Raw genomic sequence first — 16498 nt, 5'->3', positions numbered from 1 at the left:
TGCAGGGACCAGTTTTATCTGAAAGCTGGCCGCCATACGAAAACGGGGATACCGGGGTTATGGCAGCTAGCTGCTGCCATAACCCCGGTATCCCCATTCAAACTTAGGACGTACATCGTCGTGCGGCGGTCTTGAAGTGGCTAAAGATGATGCACAAGAAAGTCCACAGTTTGCTGAAGACAAGCAGACTAGGGACATGGATTCAAGAACCATGTTCTGTGGACTGATGAGACCAAGATAAACCTTTTTTAGTTCAGATGGTGTCAAGCGTGTGTGGCGGCAACCAGGTGAGGGTTACAAAGACAAGTGTGTCTTGCCTATAGTCAAGCATGGTGGTGGGAGTGTCATGGTCTGGGGCTGCATAAGTGCTGCCGGCACTGGGGAGCTACGGTTAATTGAGGGAACCATGAATGCCAACATGTACTGAGACATACTAAAGCAGAGCATGATCCCCTCAATTTGGAGACTGGGCCGCAGGGCAGTATTCCAACATGATAACGACCCCAAACACACCTCCAAGACGACCACTGCCTTGCTAAAGAAACCAAGGGTAAAGGTGATGGACTGGCCAAGCATGTCTCCAGACCTAAACCCTATTGATCATCTGTGGGCCATCCTCAAACGGAAGGTGGAGGAGCACAAGGTCCATGATGTCGTCATGGAGGAGTGGCAGAGGACTCCAGTGGCAACCTGTGAAGCTCTGGTGAACTCCATGACCAAGAGGGTTAAGGCAGTTCTGGAAAATAATGATGACCACACAAAATGTTGACTTTGGACCCAATTTGGACATTTTCACTTAGGGGTGTACTTTCTTTTGTTGCCAGCGGTTTAGACATTAACTGCTTGCTGACCAGCCGCCGTCATTATACTGCGGCAGGTTGGCTCTCCTACGCGAACCATGTCGGTCCATGCATGGGAGATAGCGATGTCCGCCAGCGACCTGCGATCACGGTGTACAGAGGCAGAATGGGGATCTGTCGGTGTAAACAAGGCAGATTCCCATTCTGCTAGATGACATGTCAGAGATCTTCTGTTCCCAGTGATTGGGAACAGCAATCTCCGTCATGTCCCTGGCAGCCCATCCCCCTAGAGTTATAACACACCCAGGGAACACACTTAACCCCTTGATCACCCCCTAGTGTTAACCCCTTCCCTGCTAGTGTCATTTATACATTAATTAGTGCATTGTTATAGCACTGATCAATGTAATAATGTCACTGGTCCTCAAAAAGTGTAATTTGGGGTCAGATTTGTCCACCGCAATGTCGCAGTCCCGCTAAAAAAAAACAGATCACCGCCATTACCAGTAAAAACAATAAATGAAAGTCCCTAAATCTATCCTATAGTTTGCAGACGCGATAACTTTTGTGCAAACCAATCAATATACGCCTATTACGATTTTTTTTTTTTTTTTTACCAAAAATATGTAGAAGAATATATATCGGCCTAAACTCATAAATAAGTTTTTTTTTTTAGATTTTATTTTTGGGATATGTACACTGAGCAAAATTATAAACGCAACACTTTTGTGTTTGCCCCTATTTATCATGAGCTGAACACAAAGATCTACAACTTTTTCTATGTACATAAAAGGCCTAGTTCTCTCAAATATTGTTCACAAATCTGTCTAAATTTGTGTTAGTGAGCACTTCTCCTTTGCTGAGATAATCCATCCACCTCACAGGGGTGGCATATCAAGATGCTGATTAGCATGATTAGTCCACAGGTGTGCCTTAGGCTGGCCACAATAAAAGGCCACTCTAAGTGCCGGTTCACACAGGGGCGACTTGTCAGGCGACCTAGCCGCCTGACAAGTCGCCTCCCGTTCTGTACAATGGAACCGTTCTAATAGGAGCGACGCAAGTCGCTCCGACTTAGAAAAAGGTTCCTGTACTACTTTGGGGGCGACTTGCATAGACTTCTATACAGAAGTCGTTTTGCAAGTCGCCATGGCAGTCGTGTGCAGGTCGCCTCGGTGAGGCGACCTGCAAGTTGTGCCGCCCCTGTGTGAACCGGGGCTAAAACATGCAGTTTTTTTACACAATGCCACAGATCTCGCAAGTTTTGAGGGAGCATGCAGTTGGCATGCTGACTGTAGGAATGTCCACCAGAGCTGTTGCCCTTGAATTGAATGTTCATTTCTCTACCATAAGCCGCCTCCAAAGGCATTTCAGAGAATTTGGCAGTACATACGACCGGCCTCAGAACCGCAGACCACGTGTAACCACACCAGCCCAGGACCTCCACATCTAACATCTTCACCTCCAAGATCGTCTGAGACCAGCCACCCAGACAGTTCCTGCAACAATCAGTTTGCATAACCAAATAATTTCTGCACAAACTGTCAGAAACTGTCTCAGGGAAACTCATCTGCATGCTCCTCATCCTCATCGGGGTCTCGACCTGACTGCAGTTCATCATCGTAACCGACTTGACAAATGCTCACATTCGATGGCGTCTGGCACTTTGGAGAGGTGTTCTCTTCACGGATGAATTCCAGTTTCCACTGTACAGGGGAGATAGCGTGTATGGCGTCATATGGGTGAGTGGTTTGCTGATGTCAACTTTGTGGATCGAGTGGCCCATGGTGGCGGTGGGGTTATGGTGTGGGCAGGCGTATGCTATAGACAACACAGGTGAATTTTACTGATTGCATTTTGAATGCACAGGGATAAGATCCTGAGGCCCATTGTTGTGCCATTCATCCACGACCATCACCTCATGTTGCAGCATAATGAATGGCCCCATGTTGCAAGAATCTGTACACAATTCCTGGAAGCTGTAAACATCCCAGTTCTTGCATGGCCATACTCATTGGACATGTCACCCACTGAGCATGTTTGGGATGCTCTGGATCAGCGTATACGACAGCGTGTTCCAGTTCTTGCCAATATCCAGCAACGTTGCACAGCCATTGAAGAGGACTAGACCAACAGGCCACATGTGTGGCCAGCCTAAGGCACAGGCAATAATCATGCTGTCTAATCAGCATCTTGATATGCCACAACTGTGAGGTGGATGGATTATCTTGGCCAAGGAGAAGTGCTCACTAACAGATTTAGACAGATTTGTGAATAATATTTGAGAGAAATAGGCCTTTTGTGTACATAGAAAAAGTCATAGATCTTTGCGTTCAGGTCATGATAAATAGGGACAAACACAAAAGTGTTGCGTTTATAATTTTGCTAAGTGTATTATAGCAGATAATTTTGGGAAAAAAAAAAACATTTTTACTGTCACTTTTTTTTGTTTATAGCACAAAAAATAAAAACCGCAGAGGTGGTCAAATACCACCAAAAAAAAAAAAAGGACATCAATTTTGTTTGGGTACAGCGTCGCACGACTGAGCAATTGTCAGTTAAAGCGACGCAGTGCCATATCACAAAAAATGGCCTGGTCAGGAAGTGAGTAATTCCTTCCGGGGCTGAAGTGGTTAATGGCTGTGTGTTGAGTTATTTTGAGGGGGCAGCAAATTTACACTGTTATACAAGCTGTACACTCACTACTTTACATTGTAGCAAAATGTCATTTCTTCAGTTTTGTCACATGAAAATATATAATAAAATATTTACAAAAATGTGAGGGGTGTACTCACTTTTGTGAGATACCGTATGTTTTATTTATAGATTTTACACAGCATCCAAGCTTTTTTGGAAATTGGGGTTGTAAAATCACCCAGAGAACACAACAATGATCCTGACAACTGTGTCTTTTGAGATGCTAAAATGAGCAATTAATTATTTTATTTCTCCAAATATAAAACAAAACTTTTCTTTATCCACAATCTGGCCAAAGCGTGTTGTTATGTATAATATATCTGGACTGCTGTATCTTCTGACCTGAAAGAGAACTTCCCCTTTCTGGTCTCCAGTTTCTGACAGCGCTTTCACATCTTCAACTGATAAAAAAATATCTTTTCTTTTACCCCAAAACGTCAAGTGAGAAATCTTCAGAATTGTTGCTTCTTGGTTTATATAAATCATCCCTATAATTCTCTGTAAATAATATGTAAGGCTATACAGCATAGCACCAGCAAACACAGCTATTCCAGTAAAATTAAAAACAATAAACTCTGCAACTTGCCCTTGCAAATAGTAATAATAAATAGGTGGAAGGACCATAATAGTCAACATTGTCTGCAAAATCTTCAGTCTGGAAACAGCCTTGCACATGCGTATTCCAGGAAACTTGTAGATCAAATGAAATTTCTTCACATCAGTCTTGGTGTCAGTAGCAGATAAACAGAATGTATTTTGGCTTAGTAACTGTGGATTCCTGTATTTAAAAGATGTGAAATGTGAAAATACATTTCCAGGTATAGTTTGAGGATTTTCTCCACATCCAATGAAGTTGGCACTCCTTTGCAATCTTGATTTCCATGTCCACAATAATATTGGTCGATTAATGGGTCTGAACCTCATGGAAAAGCCATAAAGTAGTGCCATGTTTATGGATCCCGCTAGAAAAATAACAAAACACACACATTTTGTTACCAAACTTATTCAAAATGTAAAAAAAAAAAAGGAAATTCAAATAATTTATTTCATTTAAAATTGGAAAATACGGAATATAAGCCTAGGCACCTAATTTTGCCACAAAAAACTGGGAAAACGTATTGACTCGAGTATAAGCCTAGGGTGGGAAATGCAGCAGCTACTGGTAAATTTTCAGGATGTGGTGCGGCACGGACAACACAGAGGCTGCTGGCGTCACTGTGCCCATCAATGCAGCCTCACTGCCCATCATTGCAGCCTTACCGTTCCCATCATTGTAGCCTCACTGTGCCCATCACCGCAGCCTCACCATTCCCATCATTGCAGCCTTACCGTGCCCATCACTGTAGCCTCACAATGCCCATCATTGTAGCCTCACTGTGCCCATCACCGCAGCCTCACTATGCCCATTATTGCAGCATTACCATGCTCATCATTGCCGCCTCATTGTGCCCGTCATTGCCGCCTCACTAGTAGTGACTATGCCCATTCATGCAGTCAGTACCTGGATTGCACAGCGGGCATCTCCCGCTGTATCTCGGAGCTCAGTCTGGAATGTTCGGCCGCGCTATGACAAAAGTCCCGCCCTCCTCCTAGACCAGCTTGTGTGATAGATGCAGTGTTTTGTCTATCACATGAGCTGGTCTAGGAGGAGGGCGGGACTTTTGTCACAGCGCGGCCAAAAGTTTCAGAGTCAGCTCCGAGACACAGCGGTCTCCCTTTGTGTAAGGGAGGGAGAGAGGGGAGCGCTGCAGCCACTGTTAAAAGCGGCCCCAGGGCAAGCGGCCTAATGCCCGGTATCCCTGCCCTCACTCGAGTAAAAATACAATTAGGGAAAAAAGTATTTGATCCCCTGCTGATTTTGTATGTTTTCCCACTGACACAGAAATTTGCAGTCTATAGTTTTAATGGTAGGTTTATTTAAACAGTGAGGGACAGAATAACAACAAAAATATCCAGAAAAACGCATTTCAAAAAAGTTATAAATGGATTTGCATTTTAATGAGTGAAATAAGTATTTGATGCCCTATCAATCAGCAAGATTTCTGGCTGCCAGGTGTCTTCTATACAGTTAAAGAGCTGAGATTAGGAGCACTCTATTAAAAGGCAGTGCTCCTAATCTCAGCTTGTTACCTGTATAAAAGACACCTGTCCAGTAGAGCTGCACGATTATGGCTAAAATGAAAATCAATTTTTTTTGCTTAGAATAAAGATCACGATTCTCGCAGCGTAACATTATCTTTCACATTATACAAAAAAAAATTGGGCTAACATTACTGTTTAGTTTTTTTTTAAATTCATTGTGTGTGTATTTTTTTCCGTTTTTTGCATTTGAAAGACCGCTGCGCAAATACAGTGTGACAAAATATTGCAACAGTTGCCATTTTATCCCCTAGCGTCTCTGCTAAAAAAATATTTATAATGTTTGGGGGCTCCAAGTAATTTTTTTAGCAAAAAATACTGATTTTAACTTTGTAAAAAAACAAGTGTCAGAAAAAGGTTTAGTCTTTAAGTGGTTAAACTTCCCTCCTTTACAGACCGAAGATCATTCCTTTGATCTAAGAATGAAAAGTTACAATGTTTATCCCCTTAGCGCGGACCGTATGCGCACATGTGGCCTTGGCTTTAGGGGGTTATACCGGGATGATGCATGCAGCTGCATGCATCATACCGGTAACAATTTTTAGGGTGGGCGGGCGGCTCTTCAGAAATAACAACCGATGCGGCTAAAAACCGCTCGACTGTTATCCCGAAGGAGCGGGAGGGGAATCACCCACTCCCGGCACCTTCCGCTGCTCTTCCCGGGCCTCCTGTCCCACCGGGAGACCCAATCCACGAACTGGCACTTCCGCTGGCTAGAGTGAGACTGGAACGAAGCTGGAAATGGCTTCCTTACAGCCTTCTTTGTGTAAACATGGAAGAGATGTCACAACGTCACTTCCGGTTTACTCGGCTGCCAATGGCGGCATTTAAAAAAAGAAAAAAAGACAGTATTCAGAATCGCATTTTTTGGCAAAGGAGGGATCGGGGGTCTTTTAGACCCCCGATCCCTCCATAAAGAGTACCTGTCACCACCTATTACTGTCACAAGGGATGTTTACATATGGAGATTTTTTAGGTACCGTAGTTTGTCACCATTCCACGAGTGTGTGCAATTTCAAAGCATGACATGTTCGGCATCTATTTACTCGGCGCAACATCATCTTTCACATTATACAAAAAAATTGGGCTAATGTTACTGTTTAGTTTTTTTTTAACTCATGAAAGTGTCTTTTTTCCCAAAAAAATTCCCTTTTTGCTGCGCAAATACAGTGTGACATAAAATATTGCAACGATTGCCATTTTGTTCTCTATGTGGCAGAGGAGGGGGGGGGAGTGACTGGCTTCAAGTGATACACAAAGATGAAACAAATCATCCTACATATGTTGTACCTCTTTATCTGCTTGTCTGAGAGTTCAGAAAAAAGGGGACAGAGAGCTGGTTACACACTGCAGAGCTCAGTTAGAAAAGTTCTGAGAGCTGATTGGACGTACGGCTACGGCGATTTGCAGGAACGAGCCGACCTGCCGCCGTATAATGATGGCGGCTGGTCGGCAAGTGGTTAAATTGAGACAAGAACACACTATAAAGGGATATGCTTTGTCATATTTCATGTCTGAGGTTTACAACCACTTTAAAGCGGAACTTCCCCTTTTTGGATGAAGTTCCGCTTTAAAACGTTAGTTCACCTTTACAGAAAAAAATTCAAAAGGTGAACCAACATTGCACACCCTGACAACTCCCCCCTGGTCTCCGCTGTACTTACCTCCAGGGATGATGAGCTGGCAGTACCCACACAGTCAGTACTGTGGTCTGGGGATTTGAAATTCCCACTCTTCTCCCTCTTCTCTGCGAAGTGCTTCTGGAACAGATCAGACAGATGCTTTGTGACGGTGCTGACTAATCAGGATCGCAATCACATTTTAAATCCCAGGAGCCACTGCACCGGCCACGTGGGCACTGACAACTTAATATCCTCAGAGGTAAGTACAGCGGGGGGCCAGGAGGGAAGGTGCGCTGTGTTTTTCTGTAAAAAAGAATGAACAATTTAACCACTTGTGGACCGCTATATATATATATATATATATATATATATATATATATATATATATTGATTGCGGTTTGCAAGTGGTTTACCGGGATTATGGCTGAAGATATCAGCCATACTGCGTGACCGTGCCCACGGGTCCCGCGATCGTGTCACGGAGCAGCAGAGCGGGAAGATGCCTACTATGTAAACAAGGCATTTTCCTGTACTGCCTAGCAACATGACAGAACTACTGCTCCCTGTCATCAGGAGCAGTAATCTCTGTCATGTTGTAGTGCGCCCATCCCCCCCCAGTTAGAATCATTCCCTAGGACACACTTAACCCCTTGATTGCCCCCTAGTGTTTAACCCCTGCCAGTGTCATTTACAGTAATCGGTGCATTGTTATAGCACTGATCGCTGTATAAATGACAATGGTCCCAAAATAGTGTCAAAAGTGTCCGATGCGTCCGCCGCAATGTCGCAGTCACGATAAAAATCGCAGATCACCGCCATTACTAATAAAAAAAATATATATATAATAATAATAAAAATGCCATAAATCTATCCCCTATTTTGTAGATGCTATAACTTTTTCGCAAACCAATCAATATATTTACCAAAAATATGTAGAATACATATCGGCCTAAACTGAGGAAAAAAATATTTTTTTTTATATTTTTTTGGGGATATTTATTATAGCAAAAAGTAAAAAATATATATATTTTTTTTTTCCAAAATTGACGCTCTTTTTTTGTTTATAGCGTAAAAAATAAACCACAGAGGTGATCAAATACCAGCAAAAGAAAGCTCTATTTGTGGGAAAAAAAGAACGTCAATTTTGTTTTGGTGTAACATCGCACAATTGTCAGTTAAAGCGACGCAGTGCCGAATCCCAATAAGTGCACTTTTTAGGAAGGGGATAAAGCAAATTTATATATATTTTTTTTATGTTTTGTTTTTGAAAAGGTACAGAAAAGATTTGAGATCTAGTTGACCCCCAATCTCTCCATAAGGAGGACCTGCCATCTTTATTTCTACCACAAGGGATGTTTACATTCCTTGTAATAGGAATAAATGTGATAAAAAAAAAAAAAAAAAAAAAAAATTAATTAATTAAAAAGGGACAGTGTAAAAAAAAAAAAAAAAAAGCGCCCCTATCCCTCTGTGCTCATGCACAGAAGCAAACGCATACATAAACGGTATTCGTACCACACATGTGAGATATTGCCACGAATGTTTGAGCAAGAGCAATAATTCTAGCACTAGACCTCCTCTGTAACTCTAAACAGGTAACCTGTAAAGATATTTAAAGTTTGTTTGTTGCCATTCCACAAGGAATTTTAAAGCGTGACATGTTAGGTATCTATTTACTCGGCATAACATCATCTTTCGCAATATACAGAGCCTTAAAAAACTATTCATACCCATTGAAATTTTCCACATTTTGTCATGTTACAACCAAAAACGTAAATATGTATTTTATTGGGATTTTATGTGATAGACCAACACATAATTGTGTCACATTATTGTGAAGTGGAAGGAAAATGATTTTCAACATTTTTTACAAATAAATATCTGAAAAGTGCGGGGTGCATTTGTATTCAGCCCCCCTGAGCCAATATACTCTGTAGAACCACCTTTTGCTGCAATTACAGCTGCAAGTCTTTTTGGGGATGTCTCTACTGGCTTTGCACATCTACAGAGTGACATTTTTGCCCATTCTTCTTTGTAAAATAGCTCAAGCTCAGTCATATTGGATGGAGAGCATCTGTGAACAGCAATTTTCAAGTCTTGCCACAGATTCTCAATTGGATTTAGGTCTGAACTTTGACTGCGCCATTCTAACATATGAATATGCTTTGATCTAAACCAGTGATGGCGAACCTTGATACCCCAGATGTTTTGGAACTATATTTCCCATGATGCTCAACTACACTGCAGAGTGCATGAGCATCATGGGAAATGTAGTTCCAAAACATCTGGAGTGCCAAGGTTCGCCATCACTGATCTAAACCATTTCATTGTACCTCTGGCTGTATGTTTAGGGCCGGTGTCCATATGAATATGCTTTGATCTATTATATATATATATATATATATATATATATATATATATATATATATATATATATATATATATATATATATATATATATATATATATATATATATATATATATATATATATATATATATATATATATTTATTGTGATTCTGTACTTGCCAAATATGCAACAGAAATCTCCCTCCACAGAGTCTGGCCGCATCCATTTTAACTCTGGGCAGCTGGAGCTGCTGCCTGTTCACTTCCTGGATTTAAACAGACACACAGAGGCGCACCTCCAGCTCTGCAGCTCTCATTGGCCCTCTTATGACTCATCCCCCCTCCTTTCCTGGCAAACTCACGAGTGTGAGAGAGAGAGCTGTGTATGAAGTCATAAGCCTAGGCTTTTTACCAGACAAGAAATGGGAAGTGGGCTGTATAAGGTATTTACTGGCAGCAAAAAAAAAAGGTTTTACTATCCAAAGTTAAAACAACAAGGCAGAAGATTTAATAGATGGGAAAATGACTTAAGTTCCGCTTTAAGGGGGTAAATCCTTTCGGGGCTGAAGTGGTTAAGCTTCTCTACAACTTTATCCCTGACCTGTCTGGTGTATTCTTTGGCCTTCATCATGCTGTTTGTTCACTAAGGTTCTCTAACAAACCTCTGAGGGCTTCCCAGAACAGCTGCATTTATACTGAGATTAAATTACACACAGGTGGACTCTATTTACTAACTAGGTGACTTCTGAAGGCAACTGGTTCCACTAGATTTTAGTTAGGGGTATCAGAGTAAAGTGGGCTGAATACAAATGCATGCCACACTTATTTATTTGCAAAACATTTTGAAAACCATTTATAATTTTCCTTCCACTTCACAATTATGTGTCACTTTGTGTTGGTCTATCACGGGGATCTACAAACTTTCTAAAGAAAAGGCGTTTACTGTCCTTTAGACTTTAGAGGGGCCGGACTTTGTCCGGTGGGAGTGAACAATGCCTGATCTTTGGTATTAGGGGGGGAAATAGTTGGCTTCAGTGGGAGGAACAGTGCCCCATTGCTGGTGCCAGTGGCAAGAATTATACCCCATTATTCGTGTCAGTGGCAGGAATAATGCCTGAAGGGCTGGATAAAGGAAAGGGCCACAGTTTGGAGACCACTGGTCTATCACATAAAATCACAATAAATACTTTTTCAAGGCACCATACAAAAAAAATTAGGGTAAATATTGTGTTTTATTTTTTTAATTCATTAACCACTTCCACATACTGCGGCAGGGCAGCCCGGCTGCGCGAACATCGTGCATTAGGACTCGATGTCCGCCAGCCACCTGTGAACGCGGTGAAGAGAGGCAGAACAGGATCTGCCAATGTAAACAAGCAGATACCTGTTCTGACAGGGGAGGAGAGAGAGAGAGATCAGGAACAGCAATCTCTCTATTAATAACAAGATCTCAACGAGCGAGGCAGACAAGAAAAGGGAGAGAACCAACGTTTTTTTTCAGGAGCTGGGACTAAAAAAAATAGCAGAAGATAAATATAATTTACTAGAGGCCCCTATAACAGAGGACAAAATAAAAAAAATATTGAAAGAAACGTCGGTGGGGAAAAGTCCTGGGCCTGACGACTTCACCGTACTTTACTATAAAAAATTCCAAGACTTACTAATTCCTAAATTATGTTCGTACATGAATGGAATAGGAGTAAAGTGGGAGATGGGGAAAGAAGCGCTAGAAGCCATTATCACCATTATATTGAAGGAGGGCAAGGATAGCACACTCTGTTCTAGCTACAGGCCTATAGCGCTCCTCAATACGGACACGAAATTATTTGCAAAAATATTGGCCGGAAGAGTGAAGAACATATTGAACAACATGGTCCATCCAGATCAGGTTGGGTTCATCCCTGGTAGGGAGGGACGGGATAACGGTATAAGAACACTCTTGGTTACCCAAAGAATTAGACAGTGGAGCCCCAGGTCTACTCCTGTCAACTGATGCGGAGAAAGCCTTTGACAGGGTAGACTGGGGCTTTATGTTCTGTATGTTGAAGGAGATAGGATTTGGGCCCAATAGGATCAGATGGATAAAGGCACTATATGTCCGTCCTTCTGCGAGGGTCAAAGTCAACAGAACACTCTCTGAGTCGTTTGTAATGACCAACGGAACTAGACAGGGGTGCCCACTTTCCCCCCTTCTGTTCGTGCTTGCGCTCAAACCTCTGTTAACAAGGATAAGGATGAACCTGGATATCATGGGAGTATTCGACGGAGACGAAGTACACAAGTTGGCTGCCTTCGCAGACGAAATTCTTTTTTATATCACCAGACCTAGGATAACTCTCCCTAACCTGCTTAAAACCTTGAAGGAATACTGTGAAATTTCAAATTTCAAGATCAACCCGGCCAAATCAGAAATACTAGAAATCAATAAGATGGATAAAAAGTATCGTACGGTCCATAAGGAGTTCCCATTTGCGTGGGGGAAAAAAAGAGATAAAATTAACTTGGGATAAAGATAACTAGATCAACAGAGTCTCTATACCAAGTTAATTGTGTTCCTCTCCTTAATGAGATCAAGGGGGAGCTGAACAGAATTACAAGAGGACAGCTGTCATGGGAGGGGGGGAAGAATTAACATCCTTAAGATGGCAATATTGCCAAAGATTTTATACAAAATGCAAATGCTCCCTATTCCATTACCACAAGCATATTTCAAAAAATTGCACTCACTTTTCTTAAAATTTATTTGGAGAGGGAAAAACCTGCATATAAGTTTTGCAACACTGGTTGGGGACAAGGAGAAGGGGGGCTGGGGAGCACCAGACATTAGATGTTACCACGAGGCAATTATTTTATCAAGAATTATTGAATGGGCAAAAGGTAATAAGGAAAAGCGTTGGGTGAAAATGGATAACACGATTAGTAAAGTAAACATGAGTAAAGTAATCTGGATTCCTCCACTTTTTAGGAAACTTAGTTCCGAGACACATATTATCACCAAATATACTTTAAAAGTATGGGATAAATTGCATAAAAGGGAGAAATGGGAGTATAACTCCCCTTTGATCCCTCTGAAGGACACAGAATTTTTCGCACCAGGCATGGAGATTTTGAGTGGGAGATGGATTCTGCAAGAAGGAGCACAGCTTAAGGATGTTATGGAGAGGGGCAAACTTTGTTCTTTTCAAGACTTAAAAAACAAAAGCGATCTTAAAAAACAAAAGCGATTGGCGATACTCTCAATTAAAACACTTCATTGAAACACTCCCCCAACCCATTAGAACAGAGGATAACTTACAGCCTTTAGAGAAACTGTGTCGATAAAGCAGGGAAGAAGGGGATTTCGAAGATCTATAGGATGTTGATTGATTTGAAGGGAACAGATAGTCCGGTATTCATTAAAAAGTGGGAGACAGAACTAAAATCAAAACTCACAGACGTGGAGGCTACGATTTTATTAAAACGAGTTCATAATACATCAGTAAACTATAAGGTGTCCGAGTTAAACTACAAATGTTTGGCAAGATGTTACATTACCCCAGACAGAGCATCTAAGTATCAGAGCGAAACCTCGCAATATTGCTGGAGGGGATGCAAAGAGCTTGGTACAATGGCACACATCTGGTGGCAATGCCCAGAAATTTAAAAATACTGGGGTGAGATAAGGAAAATTATTAGTGAGATAACCCATATAGTAGTCCCTGATGATCCATGGGCATGCTTATTTCATGGCTTCAGAATGTCAACTGAGTCATATCTGAGAACACTTATACCACAATTTTTGAATGCAGCCAAAAACCTCATAGCGAGACACTGGCAGGAAAGAAGCGGCTCAACATTACAAGAATGGTACGACAAAACAAGTGAAACTCAGAATTTAGAATATCTGAGATATACCGAGGGAGTGGAAATGGACGAGTATGAGGAAAAATGGAAGGGTTGGCAAAAATTTAAAAGTTCAATAAGATCCTGCAGAGGTTTTGGGAATCTAATAGGTCTAATCAATATGGTCCTCGTGTAGTTAGAGATCGGTAAAATGCAACAGGAGTGGAGTCCATTAGTGGTGTTGAATTAGTTGGCTCTGAGGCCTATGGTTGAAGGAGATATAGGACTTCGGGGTTCGGGGGTTTTTGGGGGGGGGGGGTTGGGAGGGGAAGGGAGGGGGGTTTAGATAAGTGCGGCATTAAACTTGCTTTACTTGCCATTTTTTGAAGAGGGCTGCTGCTGTGTTGCGGACTGTAAGCGATGTAGATTTCTTCTAAATGACATTTGTAAAAATAGGCAAAAGAGGGGAAAGAAAAAAAAAAAATATGTAAAAAATGGCACTATGATGTGAATAGCGAGTCGGGTAAATACTGAACTGTAAAGTTGAAATTTACTCCCCCGAAAATGGACACTGACGTGGTATAAAAAAAAGGGAACAGCAATCTCTCTCTACTCCCAGTCAGTCCGTCCCCCTGACAGTTTGAAAACACCTCCCTATGGAACACTTAACCCTTTGATCACCCCTAGTGTTAACCCTTTCCCTGACAGTGCCATTTATACAGTGATCAAAGTGTCACTTAGGGTCAGATTTGTCTGCCGCAACGTCGCAGGCCTGCTACAAATTTCTGATCTTCGCCATTACTAGTAAAAACAATAAGTCCCTAAATTGTTCCCCTATTTTGTACACATTACAATAGCAGAATATATATTGGCCTAAATTGATGAAGAAATGTGTTTTCTTATATTTTTTTGTGGGATATGTATTATAGCAGGAAGTAAAAAAATATTGTATTTTTTTCAAAATTTTCGCTTTTTTTTTTGTTTATAGCTTTAAAAAAATAAAAACCGCAGAGGTGATCAAATACCACCAAAAGAAAGCTCTATTTGAAAAAATAGGACATCAATTTTGTTTGGGTACAACGTCGCACAACTGCGCAATTGTCAGTTAAAGCAATGCAGTGCTGTATTGCAAAAATTGGCCAGCTCATTAAGGGGGTAAATCCTTCCGGGGCTGAAGTGGTTAAAGTGTATTTGCAAAACTGCTACGCATATACCATGTGACAAAAAAATAATTTGCAGCGATCACCACTTTATTCCCTTGGGTCTCTGCAAAAAAAAAAAAATGTATAATGTTTGAAGGTTAGAAGTAATTTTTTAGCATTAAAAAAATGTTTCTTTTTTTCCTTTTCCGCAGCTATTTTTCTATTATACCAGCATTTCAAAATAGCAGATTGAGAGGTTTATTGAGTATAATGCATTTGGCATATACAAAAAAAATACAAGTCTGCATAAAAGAGCTAGGAACTCCGTGTAAACGACAAAGCTATCATTCAAAGTTAAATATATTCACGAAATGTCCCAGTTAGGCCAGCATGATATCATGTACACAGTCCGGGGACATGATTATAAGCAGCACATTTCTCACCTCCTCCACCACCCGCACACCGGAAGCGTGCCTCACAACACGTACGGCCGTATTTACGAGTGGCGTCCACACGTTACTTCCGGGAAAGGTCATGTGACTAGGAAGTAGTGATGTGGCCGACTTCATTCATTACCCGGAAGAAACACAGAGTGACAGTAGAGATGGCTGATCGGGGCAGTACGCTGTGTCTGTTTGATGTGGATGGGACTTTGACAGCTGCCAGGCAGGTACCTGTATTCACGTATGGAGGAGCTGCTGCTTCTGAGTGTGGAATGCTGGGACCTGTAGTTCCTGTGCAAGAGAATAACTTTCAGAGACTGGACGAATACTTTAAAGTAGTTACATGATAAAACACAAATGTATATTTGATCTTCTTCTTTTATGCATTTTAAAATATATTTCACTATAATGCTACCTTTAAAAATGACATCCCAGATGGCTGAGAACAGAATTAGAACATCTGTGCCTTAGGTTGGGGGAAACCTAGAAATCCACTTATTGGGGTCCTTCATAAATAATTTGCTGGAAGAAAATTGGAGCTGTTATCCATGGCAGCCAATCAGGTATTATCTTCTACTCTCTGGGAAAATAAAGAATTTGGCCAGCTTTGGTTCCCATTTTTGTTTCCTCCCCTTTTTCATATACAGTGAGGGGGAAAAAGTATTTGATCCCCTGCTGATTTTGTGCGTTTGCCCACTGACAAAAAAATGATCAGTCTATCATTTTAATTGTAGGTTTATTTTAACAATGAGAGACAAAATTAACAACAAAAATACCCAGAAAAACAAATTTCAAAAAAGTTATAAATTGATTTGCATTTTAATGAGTGAAATAAGTATTTGATCCCCTATCAATCAGCAAGATTTCTGGCTCCCAGGTGTCTTCTATACAGGTAATAAGCTGAGATTAGAAGCACTCTCTTAAAGGGTATGCTCCTAATCTCAGCTTGTTACCTGTGTAAAAGACAACTGTCCACAGAAGCAATCAATCAGATTCCAATCTCTCCATCATGGCCAAGACCAAAGAGCTGGCTATGTCGGGACACAATTGTAGACCTACACAAGACTGGAATGGGCTACAAGACCATCGCCAAGCAGCTTGGTGTATACACTGCTCATAAACTGACCCAAAGATGCTGCTTGCAGGACTTTGTTTTTGTTTATTTTTTTTTAACGTCCCGCAAGCGCACCGCTCCAGTGTAAAACCATTCGGGCTTTCACACTGGAGTGACAGGAGAGGCGCTAAAACGCATGTAAAATGCCTCATTGTGAAAGTGGCCTAAGATCTACCATCAACTATGTAGTGCAAGAGCCTACCTGATTTGATAGAGAGTGATTGGATAGATGGTGTGTCCTCCTATTATATAGTTTTGGTAAATCTAAAGGAGGTTGTGCAATCAGATTGTAGATAGTTTGTCCTCCTTTAAACATCTAAAATTAACTAGTCACACTTTCTGTCATTAATGACACCCAAAGGCAGAAGC

General features: G+C 41.3%; 2 protein-coding genes across 6 annotated transcripts in view; one reads left to right on the top strand and one right to left on the bottom strand.

The window, feature by feature from the left end:
- Positions 1–3579: 3579 nt before the first annotated feature.
- TMEM186 (transmembrane protein 186) lies at positions 3580–15143 on the bottom strand. Of its 2 annotated transcripts, XM_073632982.1 has the most exons (3): positions 15016–15143; positions 7301–7396; positions 3580–4459 (listed from the first exon to the last, which is right to left on the bottom strand). In XM_073632982.1, the coding sequence occupies exon 3, from the start codon at positions 4443–4445 to the stop codon at positions 3738–3740; it is 708 nt and encodes a 235-aa protein (XP_073489083.1). In that variant the 5' UTR covers positions 4446–4459; positions 7301–7396; positions 15016–15143; the 3' UTR covers positions 3580–3737. The 2 variants fall into 2 exon arrangements, with proteins under 2 accessions (XP_073489083.1, XP_073489082.1); XM_073632981.1 differs by lacking the exon at positions 7301–7396.
- The window catches only part of PMM2 (phosphomannomutase 2), a 176158-nt gene continuing 174743 nt past the window's right edge, over positions 15084–16498 (top strand). For 3 of the 4 annotated variants that reach the window (XM_073632978.1, XM_073632980.1, XM_073632977.1), the window contains exon 1: positions 15084–15242. In XM_073632978.1, the coding sequence (XP_073489079.1) occupies positions 15126–15242 (117 nt within the window). In that variant the 5' untranslated portion in view covers positions 15084–15125. The remainder of the gene's footprint in view (positions 15243–16498) is intronic. The other variant, XM_073632979.1, reaches the window with a different exon arrangement.

Source organism: Aquarana catesbeiana, linkage group LG06, assembly GCF_042186555.1.
Source record: "Aquarana catesbeiana isolate 2022-GZ linkage group LG06, ASM4218655v1, whole genome shotgun sequence".
Taxonomy (NCBI): Eukaryota; Metazoa; Chordata; class Amphibia; order Anura; family Ranidae; genus Aquarana; species Aquarana catesbeiana.
Note: the sequence above shows the minus strand (reverse complement) of the source record. Positions and strands in the feature narration are given on the sequence as shown.